The 17217-nt window shown below is 38.4% G+C and overlaps 1 protein-coding gene across 5 annotated transcripts in view; it reads left to right on the forward strand.

The window, feature by feature from the left end:
• Nucleotides 1–16535, forward strand: part of rgs7b (regulator of G protein signaling 7b) — a 30551-nt gene extending 14016 nt beyond the window's left edge. The window contains exons 4-19 of one of the 5 annotated variants that reach the window (XR_010536309.1): nucleotides 2521–2571; nucleotides 4604–4710; nucleotides 4962–5013; nucleotides 5746–5810; nucleotides 5902–5978; nucleotides 6679–6760; nucleotides 8003–8077; nucleotides 8272–8370; nucleotides 11294–11355; nucleotides 11459–11569; nucleotides 12712–12837; nucleotides 13024–13210; nucleotides 13297–13386; nucleotides 13733–13768; nucleotides 14612–14646; nucleotides 15042–16535. Coding sequence is in view for 4 of the 5 variants with exons in the window: in XM_065272270.2 (XP_065128342.1) it covers nucleotides 2521–2571; nucleotides 4604–4710; nucleotides 4962–5013; nucleotides 5746–5810; nucleotides 5902–5978; nucleotides 6679–6760; nucleotides 8003–8077; nucleotides 8272–8370; nucleotides 11294–11355; nucleotides 11459–11569; nucleotides 12712–12837; nucleotides 13024–13210; nucleotides 13297–13422 (1220 nt within the window). In the remaining variant the exon portion in view is untranslated. Of the gene's footprint in view, nucleotides 1–2520; nucleotides 2572–4603; nucleotides 4711–4961; nucleotides 5014–5745; nucleotides 5811–5901; nucleotides 5979–6678; nucleotides 6761–8002; nucleotides 8078–8271; nucleotides 8371–11293; nucleotides 11356–11458; nucleotides 11570–12711; nucleotides 12838–13023; nucleotides 13211–13296; nucleotides 13551–13732; nucleotides 13769–14611; nucleotides 14647–15041 lie in introns of those variants that run through there. The other 4 variants (XM_065272271.1, XM_065272270.2, XM_065272272.2 and 1 more) reach the window with 4 other exon arrangements.
• The last annotated feature ends 682 nt before the right edge of the window (nucleotides 16536–17217 follow it).

Below are 17217 nucleotides of genomic sequence, written 5' to 3' on the forward strand. Positions count from 1 at the left end.
GTTGATATGAATATTAATAATCAATAGGACTTGCACAAAAATACCTGTATTGTTATATTCATTGCAGCTGTATTATAAATGTACTCATACTGTGATGTGAGATACGGTCATACAGGCCACCTCTTGAGAAAGCCCATCAGAATCAGAAGCCTTTTAATAGTCCTGTCGCTGATGATGGAGACACACGGTTAGACACTGATAACAGAGATGAGCTGAACGCTCCACAGAGGAAAAGTCCTGATGTGCACACTAATGAGGGAACCATCAGACAGAAAGCACACGAGTGAATGAAGACAAACAGAGATGAGATCGAGTCTTTGAAGAGAGGTCACTGCATTGAATAAACACAGACTGATATCTCCTTCAGTAAATACAGCTTCTGGTGTTTTATATAAGCATTGAACTAACATCTAAACCATTAAACGAGAAAACGTCTTTTTTCATTCATTTTGTTCCATAGACAAAGTAACAACATTTGGATCAAAATGGGGGAGAAGAAATGATGACAGAGTTGTAATGTTTAGATGTTTATGATAAGTCACTTCACAAAGAGAAAATCAGCAGATTTAATGATTCATAATGTCTGAGTGGATAAGAAACGGTTAAATCCTCTTCAGATCTCCTCTGCCTGATGCTCTGGTTATATAATCAAGTATCTTACATAATCATCTTCATTAAAACACTGAGAAACCTTTACCACTACACTACAGACATATGTCTATACAAAACACAAATTCAGTAGTGTGTGTGTGTTGTGTATGTTTGTGTGTGTGTGTGTGTGTGTGTGTGTGTGTGTGTGTGTGTGTGTGTGTGTGTGTGTGTGTGTGTGTGTGTGTGTGTGTGCTTGTGTGTGTGAAGTGAGAGAGATCCATATGGTCCTGCTGCTCTCAATGTGATCATTTATTTTGATTACTTTATTGCATAGATAGATAAACAAAAACAATGCATTAAACAAAAACACCATTGAACCCATTAGGAGGATTGACAAAAATAAACAAATAATAAAACAAATATATAATAAAAGATTATAAATCTAGAAACTCATTCCAGATATTGATATGAATACTTGTCCAGTGCGTTGCAAGCACATTGTCTCATTGTGTTATTGTGTTCTGATCAGCTGACAGTTGTGTTGTCACTGTATCTGACATTTGTTCATCACATTTAACTTTAATGTCATGTGAGTGTGTCTAGATGTGATAGTCTTTGATCTGATTTGTGATGTTTTGATCTTTGAAGTCGTAGCTAATGTATTGGCTTGTAAATTACATCTGTTTTATTTCCAGTTGTTATTGTCAATATGTTTTGGCTATGTTGTGTCATGACTGTTTGGTATTTGCGTGAGTAGATTACATACAAATTCAATGCAAAGATGCAAATAGATGAGACCTTGCACAGGGCGATGCAAATTATGCGAATTGGGCGACGTGATTGATGCGGGAAAAAAAACGCTATTCGCCTTAAACGCCTGTTTGCACAAGTTGAAAATATTCAACTCAACTGAAAAATTGGCATGACAAGAAGTTAAATCCTGCGAGTAATCTAGTGCGAGGAAAACGATGCTTTGTGTTTGGTGTGTACGCCCCATTTACATCCCTGCTGGAAAAACCAACATGGACCAGCATAATTCCCATGCTGGTCTATGCTGGTCCATGCCTGTTTGGTGCTGGTTTAGCTGGTGGTCACCATACAACATATGCTGTACTTGCTGGTATGACCAGCATGGGATGCTGGTGCTGGTATGCTGGGTTTTTCAGCGGGGATTCTGTTATATTTATAAGTAATGTGTGTTGTTATCTTCCATCATGTGCAACACACACAGTGATCTGTTAACATCTCAAAAACCATGTTTGTGTTAAATGACCCTTTACATTTTTTGCCACATTCTGTTATTGGTTTCAGAGCTTTCTCCAGCTGAGATGTGTTGTGTTATTGTAGCAGATGTGTTGAGTTTGTCCTTCACTGGTTTTATCAGGACTATAAGGTGTCTGAGCTCTGAATTAAAACCAGCACGCTCTTATTTTGACTTCATCCTTGCAGACGATCTGTGTGCGCAGATGCAGTCGTCTCTCGCAGCCTCTGGGGTTTTTCCTCTCACGTAACAATCTCAAACACACCAGGTGTCCCAAAAACCCACTTTACAAGCAGTCCTCCGGCTGTATTTGCTGTAGTAGTAATGAGGCATCATCGTCCAGTTGATCTGTGTACTCTACAGTAGGTATGAATACTGAGCTTTAGACACTGAACCTGTCATGCTTATACAAACTCTTGATTTGAGCTCACACGGCCCCCTTTTACATTTTTACACCTGCTCTATAATCTCATCATTACTGTAAATGCAGAAGATTCAGGTAATGTAATAAACAGTGATCTGATTTGTGATTTGATTAACCATGAGGACTGAGATGTTAAGAATAACAGCTGTAAACAATATGCTGAATATTCACTGGTGTGGGTGTGCAGAAGTGCTGATGTGTTTTGTGTATCATTTAGTAAGTTTGTGTCTTTTGTGTTTCTCAGGATCTGATATTGTACAGTGGATGCAGAAAAATTTGAACATTGAAGAGCAAGGTAAATATCTCGAAACTTGTGTGATAAATGATAATTTCCTCATCTGTTAGACCAGGGGTGTTAAACTCAATTTCATCCTGGACCACATTAGCATAACGATTGCTCACAAAGGGCCGGGTGTATTTGTAAGCGTTCCCACAGGTCGTTGAAATCCTTTAAAGTTTGTGAATCTGGGGGAAAAATGTCCAAGGCCCTGGGAAGTTTTTGAAAATATACATACATACATACAGTTCATTAAAAGTGCTTGAATCTATTTTATGCAAGAAGTTTTCTGTAAAAAAAAATCCACATTATTCCCTGTGTAGTGTAGGATAATATCATAAAACTTCTAGACTTTTCAAACACACGACTTTTTAAATGTTGATTCATACCAAAATGCTTTTTTGCATAGTTGTGTTTGACACATGAAAACGTCTGGGGTTACGTATGTAACTGTTGTTCTCTGAGAAGGGAATGAGACGCTGCGTCTCCTTTGCCATACTTACTGCGTCCCTGTAACGCCATCTTTGGCAATATTTCAGATAGCGATATATTTGTTAGCTCCCACGTCACATGTCTTTGTTGTTAAGCCTCACCATTGGTTGAATTTGATAGACACATTCAGACGCACTTACCCCTGGAGGCGTCTTAAAGACACAGCGCGAGTTCACTCGAAAGGGAACTGTAACAATAATGTATCTTAAAAGGTAACACAAGGTAACCTTGCTCTCAATTGAAATGTGTCCCCACATTTAGTCCTTGAATTTGAGGGTATTGGACCTGGAAACTCTTTGAATTTGAATTTAACTAAGGTGTGGGAACCCTGTGTAAGACTATATGAAGGTATATCTTTTAAAACATTGCATATTTACCTTTGCAATTGATTACATATGGTTTTGCTAATAACACAATTAATACCTAGCTGTGAAAGCATATGCAAGTGTGCAACTATTGTACAGATTATTTATAATAATAAATATATAATAATGAAATAAATTATACATTAAAATATTTTTTATATAAATTATGCATTTAAATAAATTATCACTCATAAATAAAAAAAGAAGAAATGCAGGAAAAAACCTGCAAAAATAATACTTTTGATAACAATAAAATAATTAGTAAGCTGTTGCGGGCAATATAAAATAAGGGGGTCAGTCGGATTTGGTCCCTTGAGTTTTACACCCCTGTGTTAGACCCTCCTAATCAATACACACACACAGTTCCTTGACCCTTGCGTTCAGTGAACTTCATTGATTCAATCTCATGTGACCTGCACAACATTAGCCTTTGCTAAACATTTTAGCATTTCTGTTACTAACAGATGTCTTCTCAGCTTTCATTAAAGTGTTAGTTGAATGAATTAATCACCCTCATGTCATTCCACACCCCTAAGATCTACGTTCATCTTTGGATCACAAATGAAGTTATTTTAGCTTTTAAACACTCGGTTGACAGCAAAATAACTCCCAACTTTTATGGCAGTAAAGACATCATTAAAACAGTCTATGTGACTACAGCGGTTCAACCTTTATTTCATTATACTGTAATGTCAGTCTCTGAAGCGTATTCACAAAAGCAGCACATGTATGTGGTAAACATTGGGGTCGTGTGTCAGCCATAGGTTTGAACTATATATACATGGAGTCCTTATTCGACCACTCCAAAGATGTGAGCCATTAAAAGGGCATCAGTGTGTGGCCGTCATTTAAAACTGATGTATGTGCAGCTTTCATGAATAGTACGGGTGTAAATTATATATGCGACACAGACTTATATAACTGTCCGATATCAATTCTGAATTGAAAATGCAGTATTATGCACAGCTCTTTTATGAACCATGGCTCTTTGATCAGCAGAAAGTCCTTATAACCTAAAATCACTGTGGGTTTGAGTCGTTTATAACATCTCATCAACTAAAGCAGTCTTACCTGAATAGGTGCGTGTGTGTGTGTGTTCGTGCATATCTCTCTGTATGTGTGTGTGTGTGTGTGTGTGTATGTGTGTAGGGTGTAAAACATGCAGAAGTACTTTGTGTTTGTGTGTGTTACAGTGGAGGCTCTTCATCTAGGGACTCTGATGGCAGCACACGGTTATTTCTTCCCCATATCAGATCACGTTCTTACACTGAAGGATGATGGAACCTTCTACCGTTTTCAGGTGAGGCTGATGTTATGATGCACCTCTCAAGTTGAACATTTAAATCAGTTTTTCAGATTTGTTATTATTTAACCATGTGTAGATAAGGTAGAACTTTAAAATGTGTTGTGTGTCATCTGTTTAAGTGATTTAATTCTGATATAACGTCTCTCATCACCAAATGACTGTGAGGTGGCACAAGTAACATTCACCAGAACCTTAAAACACAGATTTACCCATCATTCACTGTTCCTCTTCTCTGTTTGTATCAGACTCCATACTTTTGGCCATCAAACTGCTGGGAACCAGAGAACACCGATTATGGTAAACACACACACATTCTGGTTTCCATGTTTTGTGGGTTAGGGTTAGCATCACCGCTATAATGTAAAAGATTAGTTTTACCTTCATGCTCGAGTCTCGAGTAAATCTGTTGTCATCTGTGCTCTGCTGTAAGTTCTCAAACTCCCTTTTATCAATGAAAAACACCCACAGGTTGAGAATCAGAAACACCATAACAGTTTTTTCCAGACTTGCAGTTTGTGATGGGACATTGTGTTGACTGACGCCAATGGTGTTTGTCCAGAAACTGTCAAGTGAGACAGAGGTAGTGATAAAGGCAATGTGCAAACATCTAGATTCTTTTTGTGGTGGTAAATTTTAATTTTGTGGCAGACTGAGAAACAAATGAATCTATGGGAATGTACAACGACCCTCTCACTTGTATGATGTCACAGTAGTGCAAATATAAGGACACGCCTATAATCCCTCCCACTGCGAAGTGTTACTAATCTCGATGGAAGAGCTAACCAAGCCAAAGTGGGGGGAACTGACCCGACCTGACACAAACCAAACCGTGTGGTACTATGCGATTGAAAAGCACCATTACTGTGAGGTGACCCACTGAGCCACTGTGCCATCCTAAGTGAAAGCATTATACTTGCATCATAATGCATTACGAATGGCCTCATAATAGGTCAAACTTTGTGTGTCTTATATTTGTCTTGCTGACACAAATCTCTCTCTTTTTCTATCTCTCTCTCTCTCTCTCTCCAGCTGTGTATCTGTGTAAACGAACAATGCAAAATAAGGCTCGTCTGGAATTGGCTGATTATGAAGCGGTAAGCGTCTCTTTTCTTAGATCTCAGTGTCACTGTTTGAATAAACCGAATGTTTGAACTAAAGTCACATGTAGGGCTAAATGTGTTGCAGGAGAGTTTGGCACGATTACAGAGAGCTTTTGCACGTAAATGGGAGTTTATATTTATGCAAGCAGAAGCACAAGCAAAGTAAGTAAACACATCTCAGATCAGCTGACGTCATATTGGCTGGCACGCACTGTACACACTATAAAGTTTTAGAGGTGACAAACATTTAAATGGAGGAGTGAATCCTCTAAATGACTCACTAAATGACTCACCCCTGAAACTGTGATGATTGACACCCAGAGGTTACCATAGCAACATTCGCTCGTCTCGCATGGTTAGCATTCATTTGCTGTGTCTAAAATATCGCCCTACACCCTCATTCACTATTCCCTACATTAGTCTACTAATATAATGCACTTGAAGGAGTGAATGAAAACAAGTGAGTGAATTCAGACACCCGATGCCCTGCAGTGCAGGCGCCATCTTCCAGCAAGACGTGAGAATTAATTCGGTGTAAACCTCGGTGGACGAGTAGCAGCTAGTTGAGTGAACATCGCTTGTATTATTACAGTGCATTGTGGGGTTGAATGAGTTCACTCAGTAATATCCACTATGATTTCAGACATCACTAAAAATGGATTTTCAGACACTATTTTAACCTAAGTAATATTACAACATTACATCGCAGAGTTGACTGAATTGTGTGAGAAATTCTTGAACCGATATAAAGAGACACAAATGTAAACCTGTCTGTCAATATGTGCCTCCCTCCCTCTCTCTCTCTCTCTCCCTCTCTCTTTCTCTCTCTTTCCCTCTCTCTCTCTCTCTCTCTCTCCTATAGAGTGGACAAGAAACGAGACAAAATTGAGCGTAAGATTTTGGACAGTCAAGAAAGAGCGTTTTGGGACGTTCACAGACCTGTGGTGAGTTTGAATCACTTGATGGCCAGTATTGAAGATAAATGTATTTAAATGCAAATTGTAACCTGTTACTTTCTGAGAAAATATATTTAGTCTAACCGGTATAAAAATTCCTTTGTGCCTACACTGTAAAAAATTAGCTGTAATTATGCAGCTGGTTGCCAGTAACTTACTGTAGAAGATAAAGATTGAAAATGTTTCATGTTTATCTAACTTTGAACAAACTGTTTCCAGTAAATAACATAAATGTAAAACCTACAGTAAGTTACTGGCAGCTAGTTGTAATACTGTAATTTCTACAGATTTTTTTTATAGTGTAGTGCTGTAAAATTTTAAATAGAGAGTTAACTGAGATTCTGTAGTTCATTTTTGAGAAAAAGTGATGTATTTATTAATTGGATTTGGTACCATGTTGTGTTAGCCTGGGTTTTCCCATGCTGCCTTGTGTGCAAATTTATTCAAGTCTAGCATGGAAACCATGGCCCAAATTTGCTTGTGAAATAGGGAACCAATCACAGAAAGGGGAGGGGGCAGCAAGACAACGACGACGTCGTCTATGCACACCGATTGGCTATGAGCTACGTACAGATGCATTTGATAGACATTCGTAACGCCCAATAAACGGCTATGGGTATTCGTAAACCACACCTCAAATACGATAAAATAAACATGTGGTTTCCAGACTACGTCTCATTCTCTATGAGTCTGATCTGGTGTTAGTCAGGCTAATGTTGAGTGATGTCCAAAGCAAAGTATATTCTGTTCTATTTAAAATACAAAATACATCAAGATACATGCATATATCTGTGCCGATGACAGGATGGGAAGCGCAGGACGTGCTTGATTTTATATTAAAGTGCAGAATACTGTGAAAGGGAACTCAAATTCAGTACTCGCATACTAATAGGCAGATTTCTGTGCTTGAAAGGTCCGGACAGATTTCAGTCTAATGGTGATATTTCACTGAATTTCACACATATCTTGTGTATTTTATTCAGAATATGAAATACTCTATTTGTCTTTAAATAAAATATTTTGACTCAGCATTAGGTATTTTATTGTGATACATTTGAACTGAGGTAGTTTGTATTTTGTTTTAAATTCATTTTAATGTAATCTCTGATCATTGTGTCAATCTGAGCATCTACAGCTCTCTGACTTCATGACAAACATGAGCCATTATAGACCTACTTTATATCAAGACATCTCTCTCGCTCTTTCTATTTGTGTGTGTGTGCATTTTAGCCTGGTTGTGTAAATACAACAGAAGCAGACATAAAGAAATCTTCCCGAATGAAACAACCTCACAAAACACGGAAGGTAGACATGCACACAAATAAATAATATAATATAATATATAACTAAATAAAATATTAAATAAATAATTAAGGAGAATTTCAGGATTGAGAGGTCAGATCATCTCTCTCTCTCTCTCTCTCTCTCTCTCTCTCTCTCTCTCTCTCTCTCTCTCTCTCTCTCTCTCTCTCTCTCTCTCTCTCTCTCTCTCTCTGCAGTCAGTATATGGTTTACAGAATGACATTCGCAGTCACAGCCCAACTCACACTGCAGCACCTGAAATTAAAGAACCCACAGAAGAAGAACTGCGCAACCAGGTACACATGGACCCTTATGCACACACATGCACGCACCCATGCACACACACGCACCCATGCACACACACACACACGCACGCACGCACACACACTTATGATAAGATAGTAAGACTGAGAAATAACACAGAGAAGAGCTGCTCATTTATTTATGAGAACACATTTTCTAGTTAACACTTTACTAAATGTAGCCCTGTCACATGAAATCTTGATGACTGTTTTAATGAGCTGTGAATAGGCTGATAAACACTACACAGATTAACACTACTACACAATCACATCTTTATTCTCAGATTTTATTCAGATCTGATCTCGTGCTCGCTCTTTCTCTTTCAGATCTGATCTCGTGCTCCCTCTTTCAGATCTGATCTTGTGCTCGCTCTTTCTCTTTCCGATCTGATCTTGTGCTCGCTCTTTCTCTTTCAGATCTGATCTCGTGCTCGCTCTTTCAGATCTGATCTTGTGCTCGCTCTTTCTCTTTCAGATCTGATCTCGTGCTCGCTCTTTCAGATCTGATCTTGTGCTCGCTCTTTCTCTTTCAGATCTGATCTTGTGCTCGCTCTTTCTCTTTCAGATCTGATCTTGTGCTCGCTCTTTCTCTTTCAGATCTGATCTTGTGCTCGCTCTTTCTCTTTCAGATCTGATCTCGTGCTCGCTCTTTCAGATCTGATCTTGTGCTCGCTCTTTCTCTTTCAGATCTGATCTCGTGCTCCCTCTTTCAGATCTGATCTTGTGCTCGCTCTTTCTCTTTCAGATCTGATCTTGTGCTCGCTCTTTCTCTTTCAGATCTGATCTCGTGCTCGCTCTTTCAGATCTGATCTCATGCTCGCTCTTTCTCTTTCAGATCTGATCTCGTGCTCGCTCTTTCTCTTTCAGATCTGATCTTGTGCTCGCTCTTTCTCTTTCAGATCTGATCTTGTGCTCACTCTTTCTCTTTCAGATCTGATCTCGTGCTCGCTCTTTCTCTTTCAGATCTGATCTCGTGCTCGCTCTTTCTCTTTCAGATCTGATCTCGTGCTCGCTCTTTCAGATCTGATCTCATGCTCGCTCTTTCTCTTTCAGATCTGATCTCGTGCTCGCTCTTTCAGATCTGATCTCATGCTCGCTCTTTCTCTTTCAGATCTGATCTCGTGCTCGCTCTTTCAGATCTGATCTCATGCTCGCTCTTTCTCTTTCAGATCTGATCTCGTGCTCGCTCTTTCTCTTTCAGATCTGATCTCGTGCTCGCTCTTTCAGATCTGATCTCATGCTCGCTCTTTCAGATCTGATCTCATGCTCGCTCTTTCTCTTTCAGATCTGATCTCGTGCTCGCTCTTTCAGATCTGATCTCATGCTCGCTCTTTCTCTTTCAGATCTGATCTCGTGCTCGCTCTTTCAGATCTGATCTTGTGCTCACTCTTTCTCTTTCAGATCTGATCTTGTGCTCACTCTTTCTCTTTCAGATCGGATCTCGTGCTCGCTCTTTCTCTTTCAGATCTGATCTCATGCTCCCTCTTTCAGATCTGATCTTGTGCTCGCTCTTTCTCTTTCCGATCTGATCTTGTGCTCGCTCTTTCTCTTTCAGATCTGATCTCGTGCTCGCTCTTTCAGATCTGATCTTGTGCTCGCTCTTTCTCTTTCAGATCTGATCTTGTGCTCGCTCTTTCTCTTTCAGATCTGATCTTGTGCTCGCTCTTTCTCTTTCAGATCTGATCTCGTGCTCGCTCTTTCAGATCTGATCTCGTGCTCGCTCTTTCTCTTTCAGATCTGATCTCATGCTCGCTCTTTCTCTTACAGATCTGATCTTGTGCTCGCTTTTTCTCTTTCAGATCTGATCTTGTGCTCGCTCTTTCTCTTTCAGATCTGATCTCGTGCTCGCTCTTTCAGATCTGATCTTGTGCTCGCTCTTTCTCTTTCAGATCTGATCTTGTGCTCGCTTTTTCTCTTTCAGATCTGATCTTGTGCTCGCTCTTTCTCTTTCAGATCTGATCTCGTGCTCGCTCTTTCAGATCTGATCTTGTGCTCGCTCTTTCTCTTTCAGATCTGATCTTGTGCTCGCTCTTTCTCTTTCAGATCTGATCTTGTGCTCGCTCTTTCTCTTTCAGATCTGATCTCGTGCTCGCTCTTTCAGATCTGATCTTGTGCTCGCTCTTTCTCTTTCAGATCTGATCTTGTGCTCGCTCTTTCTCTTTCAGATCTGATCTCGTGCTCGCTCTTTCAGATCTGATCTTGTGCTCGCTCTTTCTCTTTCAGATCTGATCTTGTGCTCGCTCTTTCTCTTTCAGATCTGATCTCGTGCTCGCTCTTTCAGATCTGATCTCATGCTCGCTCTTTCTCTTTCAGATCTGATCTCGTGCTCGCTCTTTCTCTTTCAGATCTGATCTTGTGCTCGCTCTTTCTCTTTCAGATCTGATCTTGTGCTCACTCTTTCTCTTTCAGATCTGATCTCGTGCTCGCTCTTTCTCTTTCAGATCTGATCTCGTGCTCGCTCTTTCTCTTTCAGATCTGATCTCGTGCTCGCTCTTTCAGATCTGATCTCATGCTCGCTCTTTCTCTTTCAGATCTGATCTCGTGCTCGCTCTTTCAGATCTGATCTCATGCTCGCTCTTTCTCTTTCAGATCTGATCTCGTGCTCGCTCTTTCAGATCTGATCTCATGCTCGCTCTTTCTCTTTCAGATCTGATCTCGTGCTCGCTCTTTCTCTTTCAGATCTGATCTCGTGCTCGCTCTTTCAGATCTGATCTCGTGCTCGCTCTTTCAGATCTGATCTCATGCTCGCTCTTTCTCTTTCAGATCTGATCTCGTGCTCGCTCTTTCAGATCTGATCTTGTGCTCACTCTTTCTCTTTCAGATCTGATCTGGTGCTCACTATTTCTCTTTCAGATCTGATCTCGTGCTCGCTCTTTCTCTTTCAGATCTGATGTCGTGCTCTCTCTTTCTCTTTCAGATTCAGTATTGGCAGGTGCAGTTAGACAGACATCGGTTAAAAATGTCCAAAGTTGCAGAGAGGTAAGTGTGATACACATTTAACTCAACTTCATATTATTACACATTAATCTATAAAGTCTCTCTCTCTCTCTCTCTCACTCTTTTTCTGTCTCCCTCTTTGTAGTTTGTTGAGCTTCTCAGAACAGTATATTGAATATGACCCGGTCTTCACATCACCAGAACCTTCAAACCCCTGGATCTCTGATGACACCACATTGTGGGAACTGGAGGCCAGGTGTGTGTGTTTGTGTGTGTTTGTGTGTGTGTTTGTGTGTGTGTGTGTGTGTGTGTGTGTGTGTGTGTGTGTTTGTGTGTGTGTGTGTGTGTGTGTGTGTGTGTGTGTGTGTTGTGTGTGTGTGTTTGGAAACACCTCAGTTTCTATTGGCTGTATTTTCAATTTATTAAACTTTCATTTACATTGAGTCATTTAACAGATGCTTTTTGATGCTTTTGTAAAAAGCGACTTGTAAATGAGGTAAGAATAGAAGCAATTAAAGCATCACAAGAACAGCAACACATAAGTGCACTAGAACTAATCTCATCTAGTCTAACACAGTATACATAGACAAGCATTAGTTATACATAGACAAGCGTTAGTTAAACATAGACCAGAGGTGTCATGCCCATTGAAACTGAGGGGCACATGCTGGATTTGTTGTTGCTGCTGCATTTTGCTATCTGAGGAATTAAAAGCGTAAGAAACGCTCACAATATTCACAAACCCCAGTACGGCAATGTGCAGTTAACCTCCTCTGTGTAGAAAATGTATGCTTTAAAATGTGAGCGTCTCGACGTTATATTAGTAGAGATTTTTAGATTCATCTTCTTATTACAACGCCAAAGTTCGGCAGAGTTCACGGGGGCTCGGAATCACACATGCTCACATATGAGGTAAAATTGAATGCAAAAATCCATTCCTCTAATAATTTTATCTAAACATTTTTTTTAATCATTATGAACATAAAACTCAGTCACATGGCTATAGCTTATGTCATTTTCGTTGTTTATATACTTTATGAATTTAAAATTACATACATTTCATACTAGGATAATGCAGTTGTGCAAAATTCATTAAAGAAGTCATTAAACAAAACTTAAATAAACAAAACATGTCGTTTCAGATGTAAATATGTATTATATGTATATCATTTTTTTGCAATGTCAGATTGTGCAGTTTTATGGTTAATGGAAATCCAGCTTGTGTCTATTTTTAATCTATCTGAATGAGAATCAATGAATGTCAGTAGAGTAAATGCTGTGACAGTGCTGTTATAGTTAAATTAATTAAACATCATCAAACATGACAGGACACTTTATACATCATCATCATCATCATCATGCTCCTCAGAAACTGATGATTGTCTTCTTATGTTTCAGTAAAGAGCCCGGACAGCAGAGGGTAAAGCGCTGGGCGTTTGGGTTTGATGAAGTATTGAACGATCCGCTCGGGAGAGAACAGTTCCTGAAGTTTCTTGAATCTGAGTTCAGTTCAGAGAATCTGAGGTAATGTGTTTGTTTGTCATGTGTGAGACTCGACAGCTCCCTCTGCTGACTCTTATACACATCAACATTACAGATTGACTGTACATCTTCATCTTCATCTTATCTGTCATTTATTGTTGTGTACTCTCTTCTGTTCTGGGGTGTCTTGTGTGTCTGTATTATTATAAGTTTGTATTTCCTCTACAGGTTTTGGTTGGCCGTTCAGGAACTAAAGAAGCGGGCGAATCGTGAGGTGCCAACAAGGGTGCAGGAGATTTGGGAGGAGTTTCTTGCGACCGGAGCTCCGAGCGCGATCAACGTCGACTCCAAGAGTTATGAAAAAACCACCCAGAATGTTAAAGATCCGGGTCGCTACGCTTTTGAAGACGCTCAGGTCTGCTTGTACGGTACAGTACAGTTTATATTTGATTGATGGTTTCATGCTGTCTGAGGAGTTTCTACGCTTTGATTCTTCATCAGGAGCACATCTATAAACTCATGAAGAGTGATTCATACAGTCGATTCATCAGATCTAACGTCTATCAGGAACTTCTGCAGGCTAAGAAAAAGGTAAAAACTCTTAAACGCCTGGAAACTCACATCTAACCTGCAGCACAACAACACACAACACAACACAACACACAATCACATCATGTCATGTTACAGTTTTCTCATTCTTCACGCTGTTATTTTTTTATATCATGTGTCTGTGTGTGTGTGTGTGTGTGTGTGTGTGTGTTTGTATGTGTGTGTGTGTGTGTTTGTATGTGTGTGTGTGTGTATGTATGTTTGTGTGTGTGTGTGTGTGTATACAGACAGTAAACTATACATCATGTTGGTTTTTGTATTCATCTCTTCTGTCCTGCACTTGTCGCTCTGTGTTTTTTTATTCTTTGCTGTCAATTTTGTTTTGAAGTTGTGTAACAGGAATCACTGAAGCTGATTTACTGTGGTAAGTTTTGTTTGACTGTGAATAAGTTGTGTTGTATTGTCAGGTCAGTTCTGTCTTTGTAAGATTCAGCTACAAGTGATTGACCTTCATCCAGACAGAGATTTCATTTCAAGTGTAGTGACACATTTTACTCCGTCTCTTTTAGACTTTGACAGAGATGCTTAATATGAGTTTAGTTTTTCACAAGACAGTGTTTCATATGAATGTCAGGTGTAAACTAAACTAATACAGCATCATTCTTTAAAGGGGACTGAGAATGAAAACCCATTTTTACCTTGTCTTTGTTGAATAATGGTAGTCTACCCGCATTCACAAACATACAAAAAGTGCTAAACATGCTAAACATCTCAGTCTCATAGTAATTCCTCTTTTAGAAATGTCAGCCAGAAAACGGCCCAATCTGAAAAACTGATGCTTATACATCACAGGCATCTAACTGCTCTTCCACTTTAAAATAATTGGCTACATTTTTTGAGTGGCAGCAAAGTCAGCCAATCAATAAGGAGATTGCAAGTTAAGCCAGTAGGGGGAGCCAAATAGGTGCAAAACCACTTGTTTAAAATCCCCCACCCTAATAGAGCTATCTGAGAGAGGTTTTTAGGAAGCTTCTAACGCATTACAGACCCAAACAAAACATTTTTGTCTACATGTCACATCACAGAACAAGGATAAATACTCTGTCCAATTATTCTATGTCACCTTTAACCTGAAAAGCAGATGACCGATAACACATGAGCGTGTGTGTGTGTGTGTATTGTAGTTTAAGTGAGTTTAAATCATTAAATCTTTTTATACTGTAGTTGTGTTTTTATAGTGAACATCTTTCTCTTTGTTTTTCTACAGAAAAGCAAGAATCTTTTCTAGAGTCTGAATGTCAGGTGAGATTTTCCTCTTGTTTAAATCATCTGATCAGCAGAAGAATGAAATCCAGCAACAGTTTTATAATGGAGATATCATGAGTTTAAGATTTAGTGTTTCAAATGTTTCTTTCTGTATTTCTTTTGTTTTATGGCTTTAACTACACATCATTTTCATAGGAAATATTTCTTCATATATATATACTGTATTTATAGTTGTATTTAGTGACTTTAATATAGTTATTTCTTTTATATTTACTGCTATTTCTAAATCAGTGATTGTTGTTTATGTCAGAAATGATAAGTGACCAAATAACAGCAGAAACAGATCTTTGTGTTTTCAGTCAGTCATAGTAATATAATATAATGTGATTGTGATGTGATGTGATATTGATTTGTGTTTGTTTTTCTCTCAGATGCTGTTAGGATTCATCATTAATGGAGGTGATTTATTTCATCATATTTACATTACTTTACACTTTTACTTGAGTATATTCATTAATCTGCTGTCTGTTGTTGTTATTAACATCACAACAGTAGATCTGTCATTGCATATCACAGGAAACCTTTTGTGCATCATTGCACTGTGTGATGCTGATGTTACCTGGAGGTTTCTTTACAGACTCAAGATCTTTGCACACTATGTCAGAAATTCTTGTCAAAAGTTTTCACACCTCACGTTGTGTCAATTACGTTTACACGCTGCCTCTGAAATGTTTGTCTGTCATTAAAAATGGGTTCAATGTTCTGCATTTTTTGGCATCCGTAGCAAGTGTTTTCAGAGGTGTTTTGACATTCAGAGCCACCGTACAAAATCAAGAATCCAGTCTGACTGTTCTGATTCACTTTGTTTTCTGCACTTTGTGCTGCGAAATGAAGAGACAAAATATAAAGACAGACTGAAAGTGACGTTATTGTCAGATATGGTAGCCCCCTCTTGAAATGTGACCTCTGCATTTAACATATACCAGTAAGTAGTAAACGCAACACACGCACGTGCGCGCACACACACACACACAAACCGGTGACCTTCGGGTACCAAAGATTACAGAGTTTTATGCTAAACAGTAATAAACCAGTAAGTTGGTTAAACAATTGCTTGTTACCAGTGTCATTCATTCTTTCATAGTGAGTAGGGCTAATGTTATCCACATCCATGGATTAATTATTACGCATCAGACTTAGTGTGCAAGGTTTTTGTGTGTAATAAATTTGTAGGATGATGAATAGAAAAACACAGAAATATTTCAGACTTCAAGTGTGCAAAGATCAATTTTTATCAGTTGGTTTTCCTTGCTGAGTTTTACTTGAAAATAACCGCAAATATTTCAATAGTTTCCTAAATCTCTTTTTTTTTTTTATTGTATAAACTAAATCTAAACATGTGATAGTTGATTTGCTCTTTTGCACTACAGATATACAGTAATAGAGTTAAATGAGTGCTTGATGCAGAAGTTGTTTCTCACCTCTTAGATTTATTTTTTTACTATATTTAAGAATGTTTTTTTTTGTAAATTTGTGCATAAATTCCTGGAAAATCTGCACGTTGGACATGAAAATATGATTTGATATTCAATAAGAAATGAATCTATTACTATGTTTCTCTCCCTCGTCTATATGAAAACACAATGTTAGGATTTATAGAGGGTCACTGCTGACAGTAGTATGATGAATAACTTCATATATGGATTAGTACTGTATGCAAATGATAATGAATGGTAATGTATAGGTGCTAATGTATACAGTGTCTGGTAATGTATGGACTGATGTACAGATGGTGAAATATGGACAGTCATGTATTTTGGTAAGATTTATATGATAATGATGATATGATCAGTAATTGTTGAGATTGTGTGGATGTTAATGGAGAGTTTGTAAAGAAATAAATGAGAAATATTTGGCAGTATGGATGATAATACTGTATATATAAAACCTTTAGTGATGATGGTGTTTAAATATCAGTGAGAATGTATTGATGTATGAATGATAGTGATGATGATGATGATGATGATGTGTGAATGGTTATGTTTGATGATAATGTAATGTAGTCAGTCATTGAATGTCAGTTGGCTGTAATGGTAACTTTACAAACCAAGAGATTTGTTCTGTAATGAGATCAAAAGATGAACTGAGGTGAGCGAGACAGCTGTCTGTCTGTCTGATCATGAACATAATGATTGTGTAAGTACATATCAAAATCAAATTAATGGACTGGAGAAAATATAAAGAGGTTTACTCATCAGGTTGACTCGTCGTTAAACGGCTGCTGAACTCTTCAATAACAAACATCTTTCACTGAGATAATATGTTAACTTTTAGGATGAATTCTTTCTTTCTTTGTTATGGCTGTTATTAACATTGCTGGTAAAGAAGTTTAGAGACTGAAGAATTTGGTGGGTGAAAGTTTCAGTGTGACCAACAGAGGGCAGAAGAATCATTCATGAAAAAACCCTTTTAGTGCTTACGTCATGATTACGTCACAGCACTTGATGGAGGCGCGACCCATTCAAATCAGCATAAAGTCGGCTTCACAAAATAATGCAAATTTCATCTTGTACAAGCTCCAGTTTGTGATTTTATGTCGTATCTGCT

This window comes from Paramisgurnus dabryanus, chromosome 1, assembly GCF_030506205.2.
Source record: "Paramisgurnus dabryanus chromosome 1, PD_genome_1.1, whole genome shotgun sequence".
Taxonomy (NCBI): domain Eukaryota; kingdom Metazoa; phylum Chordata; class Actinopteri; order Cypriniformes; family Cobitidae; genus Paramisgurnus; species Paramisgurnus dabryanus.